The sequence below is a fragment of the Ovis aries genome, chromosome 5 (genome assembly GCF_016772045.2).
Source record: "Ovis aries strain OAR_USU_Benz2616 breed Rambouillet chromosome 5, ARS-UI_Ramb_v3.0, whole genome shotgun sequence".
NCBI classification, from domain to species: domain Eukaryota; kingdom Metazoa; phylum Chordata; class Mammalia; order Artiodactyla; family Bovidae; genus Ovis; species Ovis aries.
In genome coordinates, this window is record NC_056058.1 from 59,820,743 (window position 1) to 59,843,597 (window position 22,855).

The 22,855-nt window shown below is 42.6% G+C and overlaps 1 protein-coding gene and 1 long non-coding RNA gene across 4 annotated transcripts; one reads left to right on the plus strand and one right to left on the minus strand.

Annotated features, from left to right (window-relative positions):
* Positions 1–1,932: 1,932 nt before the first annotated feature.
* Positions 1,933–13,598, minus strand: RBM22 (RNA binding motif protein 22). Of its 3 annotated transcripts, none has more exons than XM_027970417.3 (11): positions 13,532–13,598; positions 13,049–13,102; positions 11,617–11,646; positions 10,892–11,024; positions 9,745–9,845; positions 9,468–9,640; positions 8,085–8,285; positions 6,991–7,155; positions 6,047–6,135; positions 5,740–5,847; positions 1,933–4,302 (listed from the first exon to the last, which is right to left on the minus strand). In XM_027970417.3, the coding sequence occupies exons 1-11, from the start codon at positions 13,583–13,585 to the stop codon at positions 4,172–4,174; spliced, it is 1,239 nt and encodes a 412-aa protein (XP_027826218.1). In that variant the 5' UTR covers positions 13,586–13,598; the 3' UTR covers positions 1,933–4,171. The 3 variants fall into 3 exon arrangements, with proteins under 3 accessions (XP_027826218.1, XP_027826217.1, XP_060271906.1); XM_027970416.3 differs by having other exon boundaries at positions 5,716–5,847; XM_060415923.1 differs by having other exon boundaries at positions 1,933–6,135.
* Positions 13,599–13,689: 91 nt separating this feature from the next.
* Positions 13,690–15,111, plus strand: LOC121819723 (uncharacterized). The gene is made up of 2 exons (XR_006060065.1): positions 13,690–13,896; positions 14,367–15,111. It is a non-coding gene; the product is annotated as an uncharacterized LOC121819723 (long non-coding RNA).
* Positions 15,112–22,855: the final 7,744 nt, after the last annotated feature.

Here is a 22,855-nt window from a genome sequence, read left to right on the forward strand (position 1 = left end):
TAGTGAAGGACAGGGGAGCCTTGCTTGCTGCAGTCTGTGGGGTCACAAAAGTGGGATACGACTTAGTGACTGAGCAACAACAACAAATAAAATGTTAATAAAAGACATTAGAGAAGATTCAAACAAATGGAAAGACATCACACGGTCTTGGATTAGAAGAATATTGTTGAAATGGCCATACTACCCATAACAATCTACAGTAATGTGATCTGTATCAACTTACCCATGACATTTTTCACAGAACTAGAACAAATAATTCTAAAATTTATATGGAAACATAAAAGACTCAGAATTGTCTAGGCAATCCTGAGGAAAAAGAGCAAAGCAGGAGGTATAACCCTCCCAGAATTCAGACAATACTACAAAGCTACAGTAATCAAAACTGTTGTATTGGTACAAAAACAGACACGCAGATCAACAGGACAGAATAGAGAACCCAGAAATAAACCCATACACCTACGAACAATTAACCTTCAACAAAGGAGGCAAGATATAAAATGGGAAAAAGGTCTCTTCAACAAGTGGTGCTGGGAAAATTGGACAGTTGAATGTAAATCAATGAAGTTAGAATACCTTCTCACACAATGCACAAAAATAAGCTCAAAATGGCTTAATAACTTACAAGCTTTCACATAGCAAAGGAAACTATAAAAACAAAATGAAAAGACAACCTACAGAATAGGGGAAAATATTTGCAAATGATGGGGCTGATAAGGGCTCAATTTCCAAAACAATGTTGAGCCCATACAACTCGACAACAAACAAATCCAACTGAAAAATGGGTAGAAGACCTAAATAGACCTTTCTCCAAAGAGGACATACAGATGGCTGATAGGCACATAAAAAGATGCTCAATATCACTAATTATTAGAGAAGTGCACATCAAAACTGCCATGGGGTACCACCTCACATCTGGCACAACGGCCATCACTAAAAAGTCTGCAAATAACAAATGCCGGGGAGGGTGTGGAGAAAAGAGAACTCTCTCATACTGTCAGTGGGCACGTAAGTTGGTGCAGCCACTATCGGAAACAGTTATGGAGGTTCCTCAGAAAACGAGAATTACCATTTGATCCAGCAATCCCACTCCTGCGCACATATCTGAACAAAACTGTAATTCAAAAATACACGTGCCCCAATGTTAATAGCAGCCAAGACATACAAACAACCTAAATGGTATCAACAGATAAATGGATAAGATGTGGTACATATATGCAATGGACTACTATTCACCCACAAGACAGAATGAACAATGCAGTTTGTAGCAACATGAATGCCACTAGAAGTTATTATACCAAGTGAAGTAAGTCAGAAAGACAAATATCACGTATCACTTACATGTGGAATCTAAAATATGGCATGAATCAACGTATCTATGAAACAGACTCACAGACATAAAGAACAGACTTGTGGTTACCAAATGGAGGGAGAGGGATAGACTGGGAGTCTGGGGTTGGTAGACGTAAACTATCACATACAGACTGGATAACAAGGTCCTACTGTAGAGCACAGGGAAATATAGTCAACATCCTGGGATAAACCATAATGGAAAAGAATATTAAAAAGTATGTATGCTGCTGCTGCTGCTAAGTCACTTCAGTCGTGTCCAACTCTGTGCAACCCCATAGATGGCAGCCCACCAGGCTCCCCTGTCCCTGGGATTCTCCAGGCAAGAACACTGGAGTGGGTTGCCATTTCCTTCTCCAATGCATGAAAGTGAAAAGTGAAAGTGAAGTCGCTCAGTCGTGTCCGACCCTTTAGCGACCCCATGGACTGCAGCCTAGGTTCCTCCATCCATGGGATTTTCCAGGCAAGAGTACTGGAGTGGAGTAGTATACATGTGAGTAACTGAGTCACTTTGCTGTACATTAGAAATTAACACACTGTAAATCAACTATGCTTCAATTTTGAAAAAAGTAAAAATCTCCATTACTCTGTAAATAAAAAATGAGTTCCTTCTTTATTTTCTTGTGATCAGATCTGACATCTTTTATGAGAAGAACACTAGCTGCTGTTACAGATAGATCCTCAGGACTCAATGGCTTACTGCAACAAAAATTCCTCTTACAATGCTCTCCTTTTAGCAGTGATAGAGGAACCCAGCCTCCTCCCATTGTGTGACTGCCGTCTTCCAGAGATCCTCCTCCTGTGCATTCAGCCAGCAAACGGGAGAGTTCATAGCTCTGAGTAGGGGAGACGTTTCTACAGCCAAGGTCTAGGAATGGCAATTTACTTTTTTGCCAAATGAACCCCTGGCTACGTTCCCTAGAGGAAAAAGAAACAGAGTTTGGTAAGCACCTCTGAGTTTTTGCCAAAATCTAATTGCTCATAATTCTGATTTACTTAAGGCTAATCAAGTACTTACTTTATACTTTGTTTGCTTATACTTTTTAAAAAACACTTATCCACAGCCAGCTAGTAAACAAACATTTAGAATGTTCTCAAAAAGGCAGGAATACACAATTGCATAGTCAAGATTACATATGTATATATACATATACAGATATAGTTGAATTCGGAGATAGAAAACACTGCTTCACATTACCAGATTGGCTAAAAATCTCTTACACGCTCAACAGTAACCTTCCCTCCACCATCACAAAAAACCCTACCAGAAGGGTGTCAGAATATTTGGAAGTATCCCTACATTGCTTCACATCTGATACTACTAGAATTAAATTGTCTAAGTGCTTCTAGATTAATTTTAAATCTTAAAAAAAAAGGCAAGATAAAGTTCTCTAGAGGAAAACAACAAAAATTCTTGAGCTAAAACGGGGTAAAAAGAGGTATATTCATTCTATAAGTAGATACTTTTGAGATAAAAGTGACATGGGAATTGGCTTCTAGAAAAATGGGCTTGTAGATCAATTTTTCCTGATTCCTTTTAAAACGACTTACATAATACTAAGATGACATTTTAAAGCTAGCATGTATCCACAACCACATGGCAGGCTCTGTGTTGAGTGCCTTCTGTGTATTATCTTATTTCAACCCCACAAGTAATCTTTGACATAAGTACTAAAAGGGCCTGGGTCTTTTAGACTAGATAAAGATCAGAATCAAAACAAAAACATATCTAAAGCAAAAACATATCTTTATATATAACTTGTTTCTAACTCCCACTGACCTCAACTTCAGCTACCAAGGATAAAGAAAACAGAAATAAACCTATGACAACATTTGGAAAATTGACCTGTTTTAATTTTTTAAAACAAAAATACAACACAACATCAATTTTTCTTTTTTTGCCATCTACAATTCAATTATTTCCAAATATTCTAAGACCAAACAGAATCCCTGGCCCAGAGCAGGGAATTAAAATGAGACGCTGAAGTCACACAAAGGTGAATGCTGAAGATCGACATTCCAGCCGTAGGCCACAAGTCTTCCATTTAAACACACTCTTAATTCTTTTCCTTTCACAGTTTGTTGAAGTGTTTTACAGAAGTTCTTTAAAATAATTTCATCTCAAATACCAGGTTTCTTCAATGATACACAGCTCCATGAAATCTGTGTCTCCATCTGATTGACAGGAATGAAAAGTAATTTTTGTCTTTTTGGTAGCATGAAGAAATAAAACTATCAGCCAGATTCCTTTAGTAATAAATCAGGAGAGATAAGATCTGGGTTGTGCTGGGTGCTGTTTCTACTTGTCTTTCAAGAGTGTGACTTTAGAAGCATTAAATCACACTCTTGCCACTACAATGATTAGTACTAGTAATCTTTTTTAGATGATAAAAAGGAAAATATCCAATGGACATAAAAATGGTCAAAAATTGTTTGCTTGTTTTTCTTACTGCAGGTCACTTCCCACCCCCCACCCGCCAAAAGAAGATACAAAATGAACATATGGTTGGGATGGCAACTCCGCTGGACATTCCAATTCACCCAGTTGCTTGTTCCCCACACAGATGAGGGGAAGAGGCATTAAGTTTTACTAGTAATGTTATAGCTGTAACCAGATGTGTTAATGGCAGCTTATTTCAGGCCCACCAATCCTTTGAGAACACATAGAGGAGATCATGGCTGTTGTTCTCCAACTGCCCACATCTGAATACATTCCACTACCATGGGAACTACAAAGGAAGGAAAAATATATTTATTCTGGGATTCATTTACTAGGATTTTTAAGCGCCCTCTCTTCTGTAGAGCCCCAGAGTGGTGATGAGTGCTAGGGGCTGCTGTGTTTCCCAGCATGTGCTCCCATCCTCTGAGGGTCCTGAGAAGGATAGTGGATTGGTCCTGGAGCCCTCATGAAAGGAGGGGGTGGTCCCATGGGGTGGAACATGTGTGGCCCAAAACCTACAGATGAGAGAAAACAAATCTGTTAGGTATGCTCTTCTCTTGACAACCTTTCAAACTATGAATCTTTCTAAGGTCCAAACCAGCTACACATAAATCAAACTGACATGGTGCTTCAGAGAATGCTGGCTCACAAGACTCACTCAGGAATTGTCTACCTGCATGACTTCTTTGGTTTTAGAAACCTTTCCCCTCAGGACGGCTAAAAACAACTCCATAGGTCTCAAGGTATTGCTAGTATGTCACCTGAGTCTTCGCTATCTCTCAAACATGCCAATCCTACCAGATAGGATTTGATCAGAATTTGGGAGGTGAGGGAGACATCAGGCAAGACCCTGTCATCGTTAATCTCAATGCTTTATACCAGAATGAAGGTTGTTCAGAAACCAGGACTTACTCCAGCGAGTATGGGAACTCTGCCCAGGCGAACCAGTTACTTGTGATTTACTTACACAGTTCACGCTGGCACTGACAGTGCTGTACACAGTGCTGATCCCTGAACTGTTTACTACTTGTCACGAACAAGATAAAGAGCTGGAGTCAAACTGTAACTTCATTACACAATTAAGCACACCACACTCCCAATGCAGGGGGCCCAGGTTCCATCTTTGGTCAGGGAACTAGATCCCGCATGCCACAACTAAGAGTTCCATGCCACAGCTCAAGATCCTGCAAGCCACAAGTAAAGATCCCTCATACTGCAACAAAAACCTAAGATTCTGCATGTGGCAACTAAGACCTGGTGCAGCCAAATAAATAAATAAAAAGATTAAGGAAAAAAAAAAAGACTTCCTTAATGAATTTATATTCTGATGCAAAATCCTTATCTTGCTGCAAGCAGATGACACAGAGCCTACCCTTTAAGCAATGATGTTCTAGGGCATCAGTTAGGATATAGAACAAACTGATGATGTTAAGTTGCTTTACAACTTAAGTTCAAGTTTAAACTTAAGTTTGTCCAACTCTTTGTTATGCTATGGACTGTACCCTGCCAGCCTCTTCTGTCCATGGGACTTCCCAGGCAACAATACTGGAGTGGGTTGCCATTTCCTCCTCCAGGGGATTTTCCTGACCTAGGGATCCTCTTTATGTCTCTTGCACTGGCAGGCGGGTTCTTTACCACTAGTGCTACCTGGGAAATCTTAAACTGGTAATAGATCGTTGTAATCACAATAACTCCCATTCTGATGATACATATACTTAGATCTTTAGAAAACTGGTGACTTCCTTCTTAGCAAGCCAGTAAAAAATGAAAATATTCGGAATGACAACAATCAGGTTTACTTGCAGACTTCTATGGAGCAGACCCGAAGGCTTAGATACGTTAGACATGACGGTACAGGGTCTGGACAGAATTCAGGAGGAGTTCCCTGAGTTAGGCCTAACCCATTTCCCTACTTCCTAAGAAGTTACCTGGGGGTGGGGGCGGGGCAATACCAGGTGGGGGTGGCAGGGCAATGTTCACCACGGCCGGAGGACCACTCGGGGGCAGGTTGAAGTAGTTGGCAGAGGCTTCTTCTTCTGCGGCAGGAGGAGGAGGAAGAGCTAGAGAAGAGAAGACAGCTAGTTAGAGCAGAAGACCACGGTGCAGCAGTGTTTCCACTCCCCTGAAATCCTGAGGGGTCCTGCTGGAGAATACAGCTGCTGGGAGCAGAGGCCGGTCTCCTCCAACATTCCAGGACGGTCCGGGCAGTATGAGTATCTGCAGGTGGCGAGCTACTGGGTAGGCAGAATCTGCACTCACCTCCTGGGAGCCCTGGAACGGGCTCGAGCTTGATTCCGGAGTCTGTGGTTCCGTCCTTCTCCTTTTCTTTCCCTCTGGCTGCCTGGGACCTGGGAGACACAGACAGCCACACTATCAGCACTTGGTTCCACCTTCTCTCGAACCTCTGTTTCTCACCTTTCCTGGTCCAACAGAGCTCCTTCATTCCTGCCTCCTCTTTAGCACGCACTTTTTCCTCATAAATGCCACAGGGCACAGTGGATAGGAGCAAAGATTTTGAAGACAGAAAGACTTGGTTTCAAAATTTGCTAGAATAGCTTTAGGGGACACAGGAGGCAGCAACACTGGTGAGCCTAGTGTTCAGGAAGCACTCTATGAGGCCTGCTGCTGCTCTGAGAGGTCTCCCTGGTTCCAAGCCAAAAACTTGTTCCACTTTTGAACGTTCAGAGCATTTTACCTGTCTCTCTCTTATGCAATAAACACTTTCAAGCTTAAATTAGCTGTTCTTCTTTATTAAACAATTGGCCTTTAAGGACAGAATCCAGGTCTATTTAATTCATGTGTAAACTCGCATGCCCTAGTATTATTCTTGGCCTATAATATCTGGTCACAAAACACATGAACCTTCAAAGCATCAGATTACTACATGAAAACCTTGAATAAATTTCCAAAGTAATATCTTCCTGATATCCACAGGAACGAGCATCAGACATAATGAAAAATTCTTTTTAAATGTCCTACTGATTTAAGGCTGTTCACCAAAAGCCTACTAGCCCCCAGATAATGAAAATGTTTCTTGAAAATCTCAATAATGCTTTTTCTTTTTTGGTGTGGCATGCAGCATATGGGATCTTAGTTCCCTGACCAGGGATTGAACCCACACCACCTGTAGTGAAAGCACAGAGTCTTAACCACTGGCCGGCCAGGGAAGTCCCAATGCTATTTTAATACAGTCTCATGCTCACCTTCCCCATTTCACGTTGAGCCTGCGGCCATTGACAATCAACTTATTAAAAGACTTCTCGGCAGCCACTTCTGCAGCCTGTCTTGTAGCGAACTGGATGAAAGCACACTGCTGTCTTTGCACAACAGTGATGGTCCGGATCTCTCCAAACTGGTAGAAGTGATTCCTAACGGGATACAGGTAGAGAAAAATGAGAGCTGACAACACAGACATTCCCAGGAGGTTGAATATGGATTATTAACTCTTTCACTGATTCACCACGAGGCAAGTGGCCTGTAGGTGGTCTCCCCTATGCCTACTGTGGTTGCCCCTACTGTGGGCACTGTGTACTGAGGAAGGGAAAGAAAAAAAATGAGTAAAGGCTATCAAACATCTCAGGGTTTTTCCTATGGAGGAAAGGGGGCTCCAGTAGGTTCCCTAAGGATGTTAAATCCTAGATAAGAGGTTAGCAAAGTACTGTGCCCAGGGCTGATGAGCCAAGAATGTTTAAATAAAAAATGTTTTAAGGTTGCAAAAAAGAAGAGAAAGAGGAGGTGGAAGAAAGTCTGCCATCCCTGGGGAACTGTCTAGCTTACTTAGGTTTAATGTAGATAGGCTAACAAGGGTAGGTTCTACACCTGGAAGAGTTTCTTCTCCACACTCTTTGCAAGAAGTAATTTCCACCACTATCTGCCCAGATGTCTTATGTAACCAAGCAAAATATACGAATAACACAAAATTACCAAGTACCAAACTCTTTAAAAAAAATCAACAAGTTAAACCATCTATTTTTTTTTTTTTAATAACTGCAAATCTTTCCCCTATGTAATTAGTCATTCCTGGTTGTGTGACATCTTTAGAAATTCTAACGGTTATTACGTCAAATAGAATCTCATGTAATTATTACCCTAAGCAAGCATGGAATAAGCACTGTTGAAGACTATTATCTGTCATCATAAAGAACTTTATAAAAATTCCAGTCAGCATGATACTATACAGCAACTAAAAAAAAACGTACTTGGTACAGAATTATCATGTTTTCTCAAGTTTCTGCCAAAAAATATTACTCCAGGGCAGGTGAAAGTACAGATAACTCATAAAATTATATTCACAAACCTTAGATCGGTCTCAGTAATGGTATCCCCCAGACCACCAACATAGAGTGTGGTGATAGTTTTGTCCTCTGGTGGGTCTAGACGTGGCATTGTTGAAGCCCGCTTCAAGAGTTTATCTGCCACAGGGTCATTGATTCCATAATATCGGTCTTTAATGTTCTGATCAGCAAGGGGGTCATCCGGATCTGTTGGTTTTTCATGTCTATGGTTCAAGAAAGAACAATGCGTAAAGATGAAACAAAGGAAAAAATTTTACAGGTACCAAACAACAGCAGCTATATAAAGATTCCTGAAATGTTTTTTGAACCAGATACCACGGCCATACCAAAACACACTTATTAAAACAGAGCTAATATCAAGGAACAATATCAAGGAACTTACTGTATCACACAAGGACGTGCTAGCCTCCTAAAAGTCACTTAAATGGCCATAGGATGGAGGTTTCCTTATAAACAAATGCTTTTTGGCCTTCTCTGGTGGTACAGTGGATGGGAGTCTGCCTGCCAATGTAGGGGACACAGGTTCAATCCCCGGTCGGGCAAGACTTCACATGCCGTGTAGCAACTAAGCTGGTGCACCACAAATACTGGAGCTCACATGCTCTAGGGCCCTTGAGCCACAGTGAATGGGCCTGTGTGCCCCAACTACTGCAGCCCAAATACCTAGAGCCTGTGCTCTGCAACGAGAAGCCACCACAGCGAGAAGCCTGTGCACCATAACAAAGAGTAGCTCCCACTCACTCTAAGTAAAGTTCACATACAGCAACAAAGACCCAGAGCAAGCAACAAACAGATAAATGTGAAAGAAATGCTTCTCACACAATTCACTTCAAAACCAAAGGTAACCACAACATGGTTACCCCTCTCTAGGGCAACAGTTCTTAATGTATCTGAGGTCTTGCATTCCAATCCAGAGTCTGATTAATCTATGGACCCAACCCCAGAAATAGGGAGAGCTAATTTTTTGTCAGGGGTGGGGTTTACCAACTCCAAGGTAAAAACTCCTAATCCAGATGCCTGGCAGTCTTGACTCAAACATACTCACATTTTAGAAGTCTGGCTTTAATCTGATTTCAACTATACACTGAGATCCAAGCCAGTCGCACCATGAAAGCCAAGACTGACAGCGTAGGTAGGAACCTGAGGTCAACACTGCTATTTTACGGCAGAGCAATTTAGTCTCCCAAGGCTTGGTTATAGGTAAAAGTTCCATTATAAGTAAAAACAACAATTCAATCAATCTCTGCTCCTAAGATATAAGATACATGACACTAGCTGTATAAACTTTACCATTTTGAAGCATAAATAATTTAGTCTAGCACCTCCCCTTTCATAGATAACGGGTCATCTGAAAGCAAACACTGAAAAAGCACTTCAGCTCTTGCCTGTATGGACACTCCTCTCCTCTCTTACATTCTCCTTTCACCCAGAAGGAGCAAATGTGCGGTCGATTCCTTTTGTAGTAGGGTGTGGTCCGGGCCAGTTTGAGCAGCATGTCACTGGTGGATGTGGCTTTCCCCAACATGCCAACTGGCCGCGTTCCATCAGAGTTGGAAATCTACAGAGGAATGACACATTCCGAAGGTAAATTACGCAGACTATGTCAATCCCGTAGGATTCTTTCATCAAATATAAAACTATATCAAGCAAGTGGCAACACACCTCTCTCTCCATATTCTGTGTGTAGTACTCTTTGTTGACGTCGGACTTTGGCATGTCATCCTTAAAAGACAATCCTGCATCACGAACCTGGATGGGCAAACCTAGAACAAAGGAAAGGAAGAAAAAACTCAAGATAACATTTAAAACCATATCCAAACTGAGTATGTAGACAGAATAATATAACATCATTCTTCCTTTCTCCACTTTATTTGGTAATAGAAGCTTTATTTTAATTTAGAATCTGTAGCACTGTCAAGCTAATACTACTACAGAGCATTCTAAGAAATTATCCAAATTCCTAAGTTTCCATGAAATGAATGTTTAAATATTTTATTTTAGATGGACAAGCTCTTACTGTAGTCAGATTTGACCTGCAATTAATAACACATCTAGCTTTTACTATATCATGATTTAAAACAAATGTAAAAAGTGTATTATTTTCAGCCCTGTCCCACAGATCCTCTGAATAGTCATAGTCATGTAAGGATCACTGTACTGCAGAACTAGAACACTCCCTTAACAAACATACAAATAATATTACACAGTATGTGACGAGGCTTCTGATTAGCAGAGTTAATTTTCTGAACTTAATATAAATAAACTTAAATTTTCCTTTTTCATTTTATTGTATAGTAGAAACTTGCTGAAAGGATGTTTTTCTGAAAAACAGAAAGTCACCTGCAGTTAAAAAGTCACTCCCAAAAGCAGTTACTCTGAAACAGTAGCAATACAGTGTATCAGTCCTAACAACACAGTTGATACAAAAACCCAAAGCAAATTAGCCTGAACTTTGGTAGGGATTGTGGAAAAAATGTTCTGGATCTAGACAGGAGTCCAAGGCAAAGAAATTACCTGTCACAGCAACAATGCTTCTAACTTACCTTGGCTACAAAGGTATACAGAAGGCCTTAAACCTCCCTTCTGTATAATACAGTATTTAGTATAGTTGGGTTGATTCATTACCAACCTTTCTTAAAATCACTATTGTTGTTCAGAACTCTAGAATAACCTAGTATGGTTCTTTCCTACTTGGGAAAAGCAGAGCACCACAGACATTTCAAAGTGGGTCAGAACCAGAGACAGGAAGACTGCTCTGCTGTTTAGAGCACTGGCACACTTTCAGAACTATGGGACAAGTCAAACATACCATATTCGAGGTCTAAGAGGCAGGTCTGACAGACATTCTTCAGTTTACTGCAGGTCTGGCACACTTCAGTCTTCTTGAAACGCATGCGGACCCCAGGGCACCAGCGAAACACTGTGAATGGCCTGGCACAGATCTGGAACACAAGATAAAGCCACAGAGTGTTAACAGTCCAGATCTGGACAATTAATCCAGGAGATTTAGTAACAGCAGGGGATTCAAAGAAAGGATCCCCAAATCTAGGGTTTAGAGGAGATCTTAGCAATCATCTAGGCTAAACAGGATCTGACGTTTCAATCCTTCACAACAGTCTTCTTCAGTAGTTTAAATACTCAAAAATCAAAGTCCTCCCACTCTAGAGGTCACCAGCATTAACAATGTAATTCTTAATCTTTTATGAGGTGAGTAGGGAGTGTCCTATGCTTCTTTAAAAATCTTCTATCTATGACCTTCCCCCTCAGCTTAAAAATGGTCATAGGCATAATCACAGAACATTTGGTATATGCAATCCCAGGGGGTTCAAAGACCAACCACAGACATCAAGTTCAGAATCCTTGCATTAAGTGGCTCATTTTCTTACTCCTACCCTAAGTAGTTAACAGCCAAAGAGTACATAAATGATACATGAATGCACAGTGTCACACTCACTTTTATAAAGAACTTCAAACCTCAGGGAGTTGAAGAAAAAAGGAAAATAAAACTAAATCATTACTCTTTAACACACTTACTTTGCATTCCTTCCCATACTTTTCTTTGGTCTGAAATAGAAAAAATAGAGGAGTTACAGACACAGGGGAAAAAAGCTGATGCCTGCTCCTTCTCTACATCAGTTGAGTTCAGTTCAGTTCAGTTGCTCAGTCGTGTCCAACTCTTTGCGACCCCATGAATCGCAGCACTCCAGGCCTCCCTGTCCATCACCAATTCCCCGAGTTCACTCAAACTCACGTCCATCGAGTCGGTGATGCCATCCAGCCATCTCATCCTCTGTCGTCCTCTTTTCCTCCTGCCCCCAATCCCTCCCAGCATCAGAGTCTTTTCCACATAGGATACAAGAAAAGTATCTGGAAATCCCTGGCATCTTAAGGGGTAGGATAGGGAAATGGGACCCTACCCTTTTTGGGGAGGGCAAGGAAGGGGCTGGGATATAATCTAATCACATACAAACTATGACCTCTTAAGAATTTTATGGATCTAACATGGAGTAAGTATGTACCTTTCCACAACCACAATTCTTAAGATTCACCTCTGGCTCCCAAGTTTTCTCCCAAGAACAATTTCCTAATGGTTTCCACAGTGCCTAAAGCACAGAGGATGCAGCCAGGGCCGGTCCATTTTCCAAAGTTTAGTCAGAGGTAACTACTACAGCCTCATCCTGTGATGGTCCTCTTATATAATAAATCAATATCTCTGAGATTGATCACAACACAGCCCCAATTATTAAATATAAACTGCTGCTAATTTTACTCTTATTTATAAGGAGAGAAAGTACCTTACACTAAACACATTATAAGGTGTGGAGGCCAAAAGGTACTTGAGTTCAGTCCTGGTTCTCCTTCTAATTTGTTGAGGTCCCTGGAGTCAGAATATCTGAACTTAAATGCCAGCTCCACACCTTACTTGCTGTATTGAAAAGAAATAAACTTTCTTTGCCTCTGGTTAACAGACCTGCTGCTGCTGCCGCCAAGTCGCATCAGTCGTGTCCGACTCTGTGTGACCCCATAGACGGCAGCCCACCAGGCTCCCCTGTCCCTGGAAGTCTCCAGGCAAGAATACTGGAGTGGGTTGCCATTTCCTTCTCCAATGCATGAAAGTGAAAAGTGAAAGTGAAGTCGCTCAGTCGTGTCCGACTCTTAGCGACCCCATGGACTGCAGCCCACCAGGCTCCTCCATCCATGGGATTCCGCCAGGCAAGGGTACTGGAGTGGGGTGCCATTGCCTTCTCCGATTAACTATTATTATGACTCCTAGATCACAGACTGTCGCCGAGTTCCAAAGTGAGAGAACATGACAGTCCTTTGCAAATTCTTCCTACACTTCGGGTTAGTAAAGAAGCATCATTACTTCTTCGTGGCTAAGAGAAATACATGACCGACAGTGTGCGAGTACCAAAACATTGACAGAATACATACAGTAGGTCCCGTTTTACACTCAATCACTCACCATTCGGATATATGGGTTTTCTCCAAGACACGTCTGGCACAGAATAGGGAAGTCCTGGTGAAAATGGGAAAGCTGGTTGAACGCCAAGCTCCAAAGGCCTTGCCGTCTCAGCCACTGTCGTGCGGCGCGGGGGAGGGGGCGAGGAGCGAGGCTGGGGAACAGGGGGAACCCGTGGTCCAGCACGGGCCGGGTCGCGGGAGCGGGCGCTGTATGCACTTCCGGGAGGCGGCGGGAGTAAAGACCCGCTCGAAAAGAGTGGAGGGAGTAGACACAGAAAGGGAGCTGGTCCCAGACCCTGGCTAAACCCCCTCCATCCAAGCCCGCAGGAGGGCCGCCCTCCAGCCTTCAGCCGTAGCTGAGTTAGGCCGCGGTGCTGGCTTCTTCTTGGAATTCCCTCGGCCGCACCGCAGCCACGTCCCTGCCCGCCCGCTGGAGGCCTGACTTCGCTGCCTCTTTCTGTTCTCCTCCGGCAGGCTCACTCACCGCATCCTCCCAATTTTGCCTGTTGTAGGTGTTGGAACCTAGAGAGGTCGCCATCTTGAGAGCGTCTGGAGGCAGCCGCAGCTTCCGAGTTGGGAGAGGACCGCCACAATCCCGTCAGGCCCCGCGGCTGCCTCTCGGCACGTCGACGTCTTATTTACGCGTCTTGCGCGCCCTTGAGGGCGGCACCTTGTGTAATGGCATCGCTCGCTTGGAATTTCTTGACAAGTGGCCTCTAGTTACTTCCTTCCAGTGGTGACAGCCAGGAATGAAGAGTCACAAGTTCAACTGGTTTATTTAAAAATTGAGTGAAAGAATAAAGGAACTAGAATGAACGAGGGCCTGGAATTAAAACAGCGTCGACCCCAGTGAGCGCTTATTATGCCAAAAAGTGGGGGGAACGTCTTGCGGTGACTATCTCATTTAATTCCCACAGTAAGCCCGCTATAGGGTTGCCAGATGTAGCAAAAACAGAACGTCTAGTAAAATTTGAATTTCAGATAAACAACGAGTTATTTTAGTATAAATTTGTTCCAAACATGCTTACGCTAAGTAATGACTCGTTTTTCTGAAAGTGAAATTTAGGAGGATGTCCTGCACTTTCCTGGCAACCACTGCCCTCTAGGCAAGTGTGACTGTACCTCGTTTATAGAAGGAAACCGAGGTTTAGAGAGATGAACTTGCTTCTGGTCGTGTAGCTAAAAAACGGTGAAGCCAGAAATCCAAAGACAACAGTACTTTTTTCCAACTTCTTAAATGAAAAGCCTTATGGATCAACATGTGTATTGTTAAATCATTTTTGGAACAACTATTATTTTGGGTTTGACTTCTCTTGCAGATGGTGATTGCAGCCATGAAATTAAAAGACGCTTACTTCTTGGAAGGAAATTTATGACCAACCTAGACAGCATGTTAAAAAGCAGAGACATTACTTTGTCAACAAAGGTCTGTCTAGTCAAGGCTATGGTTTTTCCAGTAGTCATGTATGGATGTAGAGTTGGACAATAAAGCAAGCTGAGCGCAGAATTGATGCTTTTAAACTGTAGTGTTGGAGAAGACTCTTGAGAGTTCCCTGGACTGCAAGGAGATCCAACCAGTCCATCCTAAAGGAGATCAGTCCTGGGTGTTCACTGGAAGGACTGATGTTGAAGCTGAAACTCCTATACTTTGGCGACCTGATGCAAAGAGCTGACTCATTTGAAAAGACCCTGATGCTGGGAAAGACTGAGGGCAGTAGGAGAAGGGAATGACAGAGGATGAGATGGTTGGATGGCATCACCGACTCAATGGACATGGGTTTAGGTGAACTCCGGGAGTTGGTGATGGACAGGGAGGGCTGGCATGCTGTGGTTCATGGGTCGCAAAGAGTTGTACATGACTAACTGAACTGAACTTGGCATACTGTATTTGAAATTCATCCATGTTGTTACATATACCAGTAATTTGTACCTTTTTATTGCCTAGAATTTCACTGTATGGATGTATTTGGGGTTAAAACACACACACATTTGCTAATTAATGAACATTTGAGTTATCCAGATTTCAGTGAATACAAATAAAGGCATTATAAACATTCACATACAGGTTGTTGTACAGACATAGGTTTTCATTTTGCATGTGGATTGGGATTGCTTGATCATATGGTCTATTTTTTCCTGTATAGGAAAGTGCTTGGGTTTATCTGAGCTTCACACATTTGTGATTTGTTGTCCTTCATTGTATTTTTAAAATTAACAGTTATTTCTTTAAATATTCTGCTCAGTTTTTTCTCCGTCTGGGACTCCAATGACATATTAGACTATATTATATCATCCCATAGACCTTGAGGGCTTCCCTGGTAGCTCAGACAGTAAAGAATCTGCCTGTAATGCAGAGGACCCACGTTCAATCCCTGGATTGGAGAGATCCCCTGGAGAAGGGAATGATAACCCCCTCCAGTATTCTTGCCAGGTAATTTCATGAATAGAGGAGCCTAGTGGGCTACAGTCCATGGGCTCACAAACAGTCAGGCACAACTGAGAAACTACTATATGTTATTATTCATAGACCTTGAGTACTGTTTTCTTTTTGGGAGTTTCAGTTTGGATAATTTCTGTTGACCTGTTTCCAAGTTTCCTGATTATTTCCTCAGGTATGATAAAGTGTTCTGATGAGCCCAGAGAAGATATTCCTCACCTCTGATCTTATGGTTTTCATTTGTTTGTCCCTTTCTTATAGTTTCTGTTTGCTGAAATCTGCTCATGTATATTATCCCAATTTTCAACTAGATCGTCAACATGTTAATCAGTTAAGTCCCTGACCAATAGTTCTAATATCTAGGTCATATGTGAATATAGTCTTATTGTTTTGTCTATCACAAATGGGTTGTTTTTTTTTCTTGCTTCTTTGTGTATCTCAAAATTTTTATTGAATGCCAGTTGTTACTTATGTATCAGTAGAGACTGAATTCAATAGTATTAATGTCTGGAAATAAGCAAGTCTCTTTTTCTGCCAGGCCATTGCCAGGTTTGGTCAATCTAGATAGGAACTGGGCTAGGTTTGCGCTTTGTTGTTGTTATGCTTGCCTTTAGTGTACCACAGATTTCATATCACTAATGTTATTTTGTCTTTTGGTTGGGACTGTAGAATTTTTCTCAAGTGTTCATACTTCATCCTTAGCTTTCAGCTGTTGTGCATACCTGCACCATAACGACAGGTCTCTATGCCCTTTGTCCATGCCCCCAGCAACTGCTTGCTGGGTTGGTAGAGAGAAGTCAGGGTTCTTTGTTCTAATTCAGCCTCAGTCTTTAGTAAGTCCTTTGTGCCCAGACCTTGGGAATGAGTCTCTTTTCAGCATTCTTGTCCCTCCTTTCTGTGGCAGCCAAACCCCGACTTGTATCTGTGGTTGGTCTTGAGGTGGGAGTTTCCTGCCCCTCTTGCATTTGCAGAAGGCCTTTAATGGTATTCGTATAAAATCCTGGGGCTCAGGATTGAATCCTGTCCCTTTCAAGAGCAGAGGTTTTTTCTTACCTTGGCCCAGCAGCAATGAGTCTTTACCTGTGCCCTATATAGACAGGGTTTTCTGCTCCCCCCTCTCCCCAGTGGCTTAGGCCTTTTTGGTCTTACTGAGGGAAGGACCTAGGCAGGGAAAAGCAAGGTTTCATGACTTTCCTATGCCTCCTTCCTTTGCATGCCTCCAAACCCAGGGGGGCTCTACAAAGGTCCAGCACCCCTACTCCTCCCAAGTCTTTCTCACGAACATGGGTGGTTTTTGGAAAGAGCTGGTCCATGCATGCATGGTCCCTCTATATCTCAGGCTCCCAGGGGTTTTATACTGTCATGTTAGCTTCAGTTTGGCCTTTAGCAATTCTTTAATATTTTAGTCGATTTTCTCATCTGCGTATATGGTGGTCAACACTTCTCCCTGCTCTGCTACAGGTGAGCAAGTCTACGTCCTGTTTCTCCTTGGAGGGGTTTGTCCATCCTTGAAATTCAGGCTAGTTGACTGCCGTGCCACATCGGCCATCTGACAGACCCAATAAAATGCATGATTTTGTCATCTATCCAGTTTTCTGTTTGAGTCAGGGTGATACTTTTTCCAGATATCTACATCACAGGCGTAAGTGGAACTTCTGAGTCTCCTTTTACTTAATATATTTTAAGAGGAACACTTTTAAAATCACTTCAGTAATGTTAAACCCTATCACATGTGTAGACATAGCCTTAAGAACAAATACAGTGAAAATGAAACAGTACTTTTCAGTAAGCTACTGTTGTCTGGCAAAGGCTGAGCCAGAAGCCTTTTTTTTTTTTTTTTTAAAGAAAGTGTTACATAGGCCTTCCCAAGGGGCGCAGTGGATAAGAATCTGCAAGCCAATGTAGAGAACATGGGTTCCATCCCTTGAACGGGAAGATTCCACATGCTGTGGAGCTGTGTGCCACAACTCCTGAAATCTGTGTGCTCTAGGGACCTCAACAAAGAGTAGCCCCCACTCTCCAAAACTAGAGAAAGCCCTGGAGCACCAATCAAGACTCAGCACAGCCATGAATAAATACATGTGTGTGTGTATATATATATATGTGTTACATAACAGAACTGATACTTAACCTTTGATGTAACAGAAAGATGGGTTTGAGGGAAGCAAGGCATGAAAATGAAACAACTTTTTGACTGTTTGAGTCCATGTTGTTTAATGTTACTTTTGCTTCACTGTCTTGTGTAGGCAGTTTATATTGTGAAATAAATTTCATTATAGATGTCCCTGACCACTAGAAAATGGGGATAAGTAAAGGCTGACCCTTGAACAACAGGTTTGAACTGCATGGGTCCACTCATACACACTCCCTGCCCCCTGTCCAATAAACACATACTACAGTACTACACAATCTGCAACTTGGTTAAATCTGTGAATACAGAACCTTGGATACAGAGGCCAACTATAAACTTACACACAGGTTTTTACCCCAGTGTCAGTGTCCTTAACCCCTGCACTGTGCACTATTCAAGGATCAACAATATTGCAACTGAGCAAGTGACTTAGCTCTTGAGTTTTTTAATTTACTCCAGACTACCCTTTGACTGGAATATACTGGGTTGGTCCAAAAGTTCGTTTGAGTTTCTCCTTAACAACTTATGGGAAAAACCCTAACAAACTTTTTGGCTAATCCAGTAGAAAAAACATTACAAAAGGGCCTGGATTTGGCTCTGTAGGGGTGTGCAATACAGCAAAGCAGTGATACACATACAAAACCCAGTATAACGAAGCAGTAAATGCCCTGGAAAGGTTAGGTACTAAAGATTAGGACCACATCTAAACGGGATGAAGAGAGAGGTAAGAGAAGGAAATTAACTCTCGAGAAGGCACAGAGAGGAAAAAGTATCCTAGGCAGAAATGACACCAGCACAAGAGAGGTCAAAGCAAGCAAGATATTTGGCTTATGACCAAAAAAAAAAGCATATGATACATATTATATATGTATATATGATACATATTATATATATATTTTAAAGATAAAAGGTCAACAGCTATATGCCAGGAGCCAGTGTGAGGAATATCGCCAGTGGCAAAGGTCATGAGGAAGGAAGCCTGACATACACAAAGACATGATCTGGCTTCAGGGGTTCCCCCTGGATTTTTCTGAACATCTACCCCCCAAAACCAGAGTCTACCTGCCTTATTGTACTGTGCTTTCCACTCTTCTGACATTAACAGGGGCTGTCCCCCACCACCTTTCTCTGGAAAAAGTTAACTTAGAGCTCCAGTTGTTCAATTGTCCAAACTGGTTCCAAATAGGAGGAGGAGTACGTCAAGGCTGTATATTGTCACCCTGCTCATTTAACTTATATGCAGAGTACATCATGAGAAACGCTGGACTGGAAGAAACACAAGCTGGAATCAAGATTGCCAGGAGAAATATCAATAACCTCAGATATGCAGATGACACCACCCTTGTGGCAGAAAGTGAAGAGGAACTAAAAAGCCTCTTGATGAAAGTAAAAGAGGAGAGTGAAAAAGTTGGCTTAAAGCTCAACATTCAGAAAATGAAGATCATGGCATCCAGTCCCACCACTCCATGGGAAATAGATGGGGAAACAGTGAAAACAGTGTCAGACTTTATTTTGGGGGGCTCCAAAATCACTGCAGATGAAATTAAAAGATGCTTACTCCTTGGAAGAAGAGTTATGACCAACCTAGAGAGCATATTCAAAAGCAGAGACATTACTTTGCTGACTAAGGTCCATCTAGTCAAGGCTATGGTTTTTCCAGTGGTCATGTATGGATGTGAGAGTTGGACTGTGAAGAAGGCTGAGCGCCGAAGAATTTATGCTTTTGAACTGTGGTGTTGGAGAAGACTCTTGAGAGTCCCTTGGACTGCAAGGAGATCCAACCAGTCCATTCTGAAGGAGATCATCCCGGGTGTTCTTTGGAAGGAATGATGCTAAAGCTGAAGCTCCAGTACTTTGGACACCTGATGCGAAGAGTTGACTCATTGGGAAAGACTTTGATGCTGGGAGGGATTGGGGGCAGGAGGAGAAGGGGATGACCGAGGATGAGATGGTTGGATGGCATCACTGACTCGATGGATGCGAGTCTGAGTGAACTCCGGGAGTTGGTGATGGACAGGGAGGCCTGGCGTGCTGCGATTCATGGGGTCACAAGGAGTCAGACACAACTGAGTGACTGAACTGAACTGAACTGAGAGCTCCAATTAGTCTCCTGCATATGAAAAGAATGTTTCAGCTCAAATCCCTTTGACGGCTGTTTAACTTGCCTGACAGTTGGAGACTTTTACAACTTGTGATTGTTTACAGGCCCCCAACCGCTAGAGGCACAAAGCTTAAAGCATCTTAAAGATATAGAGCCTTTTCTAAAAAGCTAAAAATTATATTGGTGATGGGTTTCACTGTCGAGTCAATGACTGCTGCCAGGCCTCCATATTCTTTATCTTTTAGGCACCTGGGAGGATATTAATCAATGTAATTGGGATATAGAAAAAGGAACATAGTAGTTCTGATGTTAGCAACACTAGACTTTTGAGTTAATGAATTTTCTCTGTTATAAATCACTGTACTCTTCTTTCTTTGTTATAAATTGTTGTGTCCTTGCTATGTAAGAGTGTAATTTTATTTAGTGCTTTCTGAGAGTGGCACCAGACTTTGGGAAGAACAACACTATTAAGACAAGTTAAATTCTCTGGTTGACAGACCCTTATCAGAAAAGGGCCGTAAAATGTTAATTGGCCTTCTGGCCAGAAGATGATGTAAATCATCTAAGATTTGTGTATACAGCTAGGTATGCAGAGAGAAAGCCTGATCTCGATAAGAGTCAGGGCTGCTGATGCTGCATAATTTTGTATTATCCGTTGATCTCTATGTACAACCGAAAGTATAAAAGGCTTTTCCGGACAATAAAGGATGTGCCAGTCACTGGAAAGACTGGTTTCCCCCGTGTCTTCTTTACTCTATTTTCTGGCTGAATTCCCATCTGGGGCGTGGAGGCTCACCATGTCTACTTACTTGCCCTGGCTTCTAAGACCCACGCGAGAGGGAGCCCAAGGCAGGACACCCTCTGCTATTCAAGCAGGTGCCGGTGGCCTAACGTAGATGGTGCAAACCTCTTGTCTCGAGGTTTTATTACCTCTCTGCGTAAACCAAGTTATTCAGCCTCTTTCTCTCCTCTATTCTCTTAACTGCAAACTCTTTCCTTATCTCTCTCTAAATCTATATATCTCTCTCGCCACGCTGTGCCCGCTTCAAATTACCCTGGATCCACTGGGGCTGGACCCCAGCAGCTATATAAACAAGAAAAAGGCAGATGGTATTATTTAACAAATACTAGTTGCCAGCTACTTGCCAGGCATTGCTCTGTGCTCTGCAGATCTATCAGTTAAAAAAAAGAAACACTATGGAGCTTATGTTCTAGTGCAAAGAATCAATAAAGTACATAGTGCTGGATGGTGATCAGTGCTATTGGGGAAAAAAAGCAGCAAAGAAGGGGGATATGTCTATTAGCGGAGGGCAGTTTACATGATTACCTAGAGAGAATATGGAAAGCCTAAGGAAGAAGCAATCAAACACAGATCTGACTGGCGGGGGTTTGGGTTGTACAGAAGTCTAGGAGAAGAGTTCTCCAGGCAGAGGGAACGGCCAGTGCAAAGACCCTTAGAGGGTGCCTCCTGGGGTGACTCAGGAACAGGAGACCCCTGTGGCTGGGATGCACTGAACACAGGGAGGTATTTGATGAATTCAGGGAAACAGGGGGAGGCAGTGGGGTTCAGTTCCTATAGGTCCTCCTAAGTTATTCTAAGGACTTTGTTTTGCTCTTGAGCAAGCTAAGAAGCCTAAGGATTTTAAGCAGCAAAATGACTCTGGCTGCTATGCTGAGAACTGACTAAAGAGTGGGACAGGGACCAGGATGGCTTCAAGATCAATTTAGACCTTACTGGATTAATCATCTAGGGGTCTATGCAGATGACTCTGATTTAGCCCAGGATAGTAACACTGCAGAGGCTGTGGAGTGGTCACAGTTTGAAGACAGAACTGAAAGGGGTTGTTGCTGACTTTCCGGATGTGGCACGTAAGAGGAGCACTGGTGACGTGCGATACTGTGAGCAACTGAAGGTATACAACTGCCACCTGCTCGTTCGCTTCAGTCATGTCTGATTCTTTGTGACCCCATGGATGGTAGCTTGCCAGTCTCCTCTGTCCATGGGATTTTCCTGGCAAGAATACTGGCGTGGGTTGCCATTTCCTCCTCCAGGGGATCTTCCCCACCCAGGGATTGAATCGGTATCTCCTGCATCACAGGCAGATTCTTTACCACTGAGCCACCTACTGGAAGACATCTAGTTAGGGATAAATCTGCTGGAGAGGCAGATGCAGCGACAGAACATCCAGACTGTGGTTCTGGACTGTGGACCAGGGATGGTATATAAACTTGGGAATGGCTTGGAAAATGGATGAGGTCACTCACAGAGAGTATATGCTCCAAGGTTAGGAAGATGGGACAGAACTAGCAAAGGACACAGAAGCAAAGCTGCCAGAAGGGCACAAGGAAAACCAGGAGAGCTGTGTTCCAGAAACCAAGAGAACTAATTCTTTCAGGCAGGGAGGCATCCACTGGTAGATGCTACCCAAGTGCTAAAGAGATAAGACAGGAGAACTGACCACTGCATTTAACGGTCTGGACTGCTGGGGACCTTCACAAGGACTGTTTTGGTGATGTGGTGGTGGTGGCAGCCCAAGTGGAACAGGCTCAGATGAAAATGGGAGGAGGAAGTGGAAGGTAAAGCTGGCAGCTTTGCTGAAAAGGGAATAGAAAAATGAAGTGGTGGTTGAAGAGGGGTGTTAGTCAATTTTTTTAAAGATACATCACAGCATGCCAATGGAAATGATGCAAGAGAAGGGGGTGGAGAAACTGCTGAAGCGCATTCCCTGAATAGGTAAGAAGGTGAGACTGAGCACAGTAAATGATGGCACTGGCTTTAGACAAGAGGAACATGAACAATTCACTACAATCAGAGGAGGGAAAAGCTGAGTACAAATGAAAGTAGATCAGTGGCTACTTGTACATTTAAAAGGTATCTTTGCAAGCAATGATCCAGGAGAAAAGTTGGTAGAGTCCTAACAATGTAACATTTACACAACAGTTCTGAGATAGGGAGCTTAAGCAACATCTATCTATACAAAATTACAGTGAACTAAGTTGAGGTTTTACCTTACTTAGTTCATTTTAAGAAATGAGAAGGGAGCAGGCCCCACTGACTCTGGTGCTAACTGCTGACTCCACCCTCCCAAGCACTGGCATGCTACTCCAGCCAGCCATCATGAAACCAAACAAGACACAC

Excerpts from the sequence above, each read along its gene's own strand:
- RBM22 (XM_060415923.1), bottom strand. The coding sequence starts at position 13,585 with ATGGCGACCTCTCTAGGTTCCAACACCTACAACAGGCAAAATTGGGAG. Across the intron at positions 11,647-13,048 it reads AAAACCCATATATCCGAATG|ACCAAAGAAAAGTATGGGAA; the intron begins GTGAGTGATTGA and ends TTTCTATTTCAG. Across the intron at positions 7,156-8,084 it reads ATTACTGAGACCGATCTAAG|GAATCACTTCTACCAGTTTG; the intron begins GTTTGTGAATAT and ends GTATCCCGTTAG.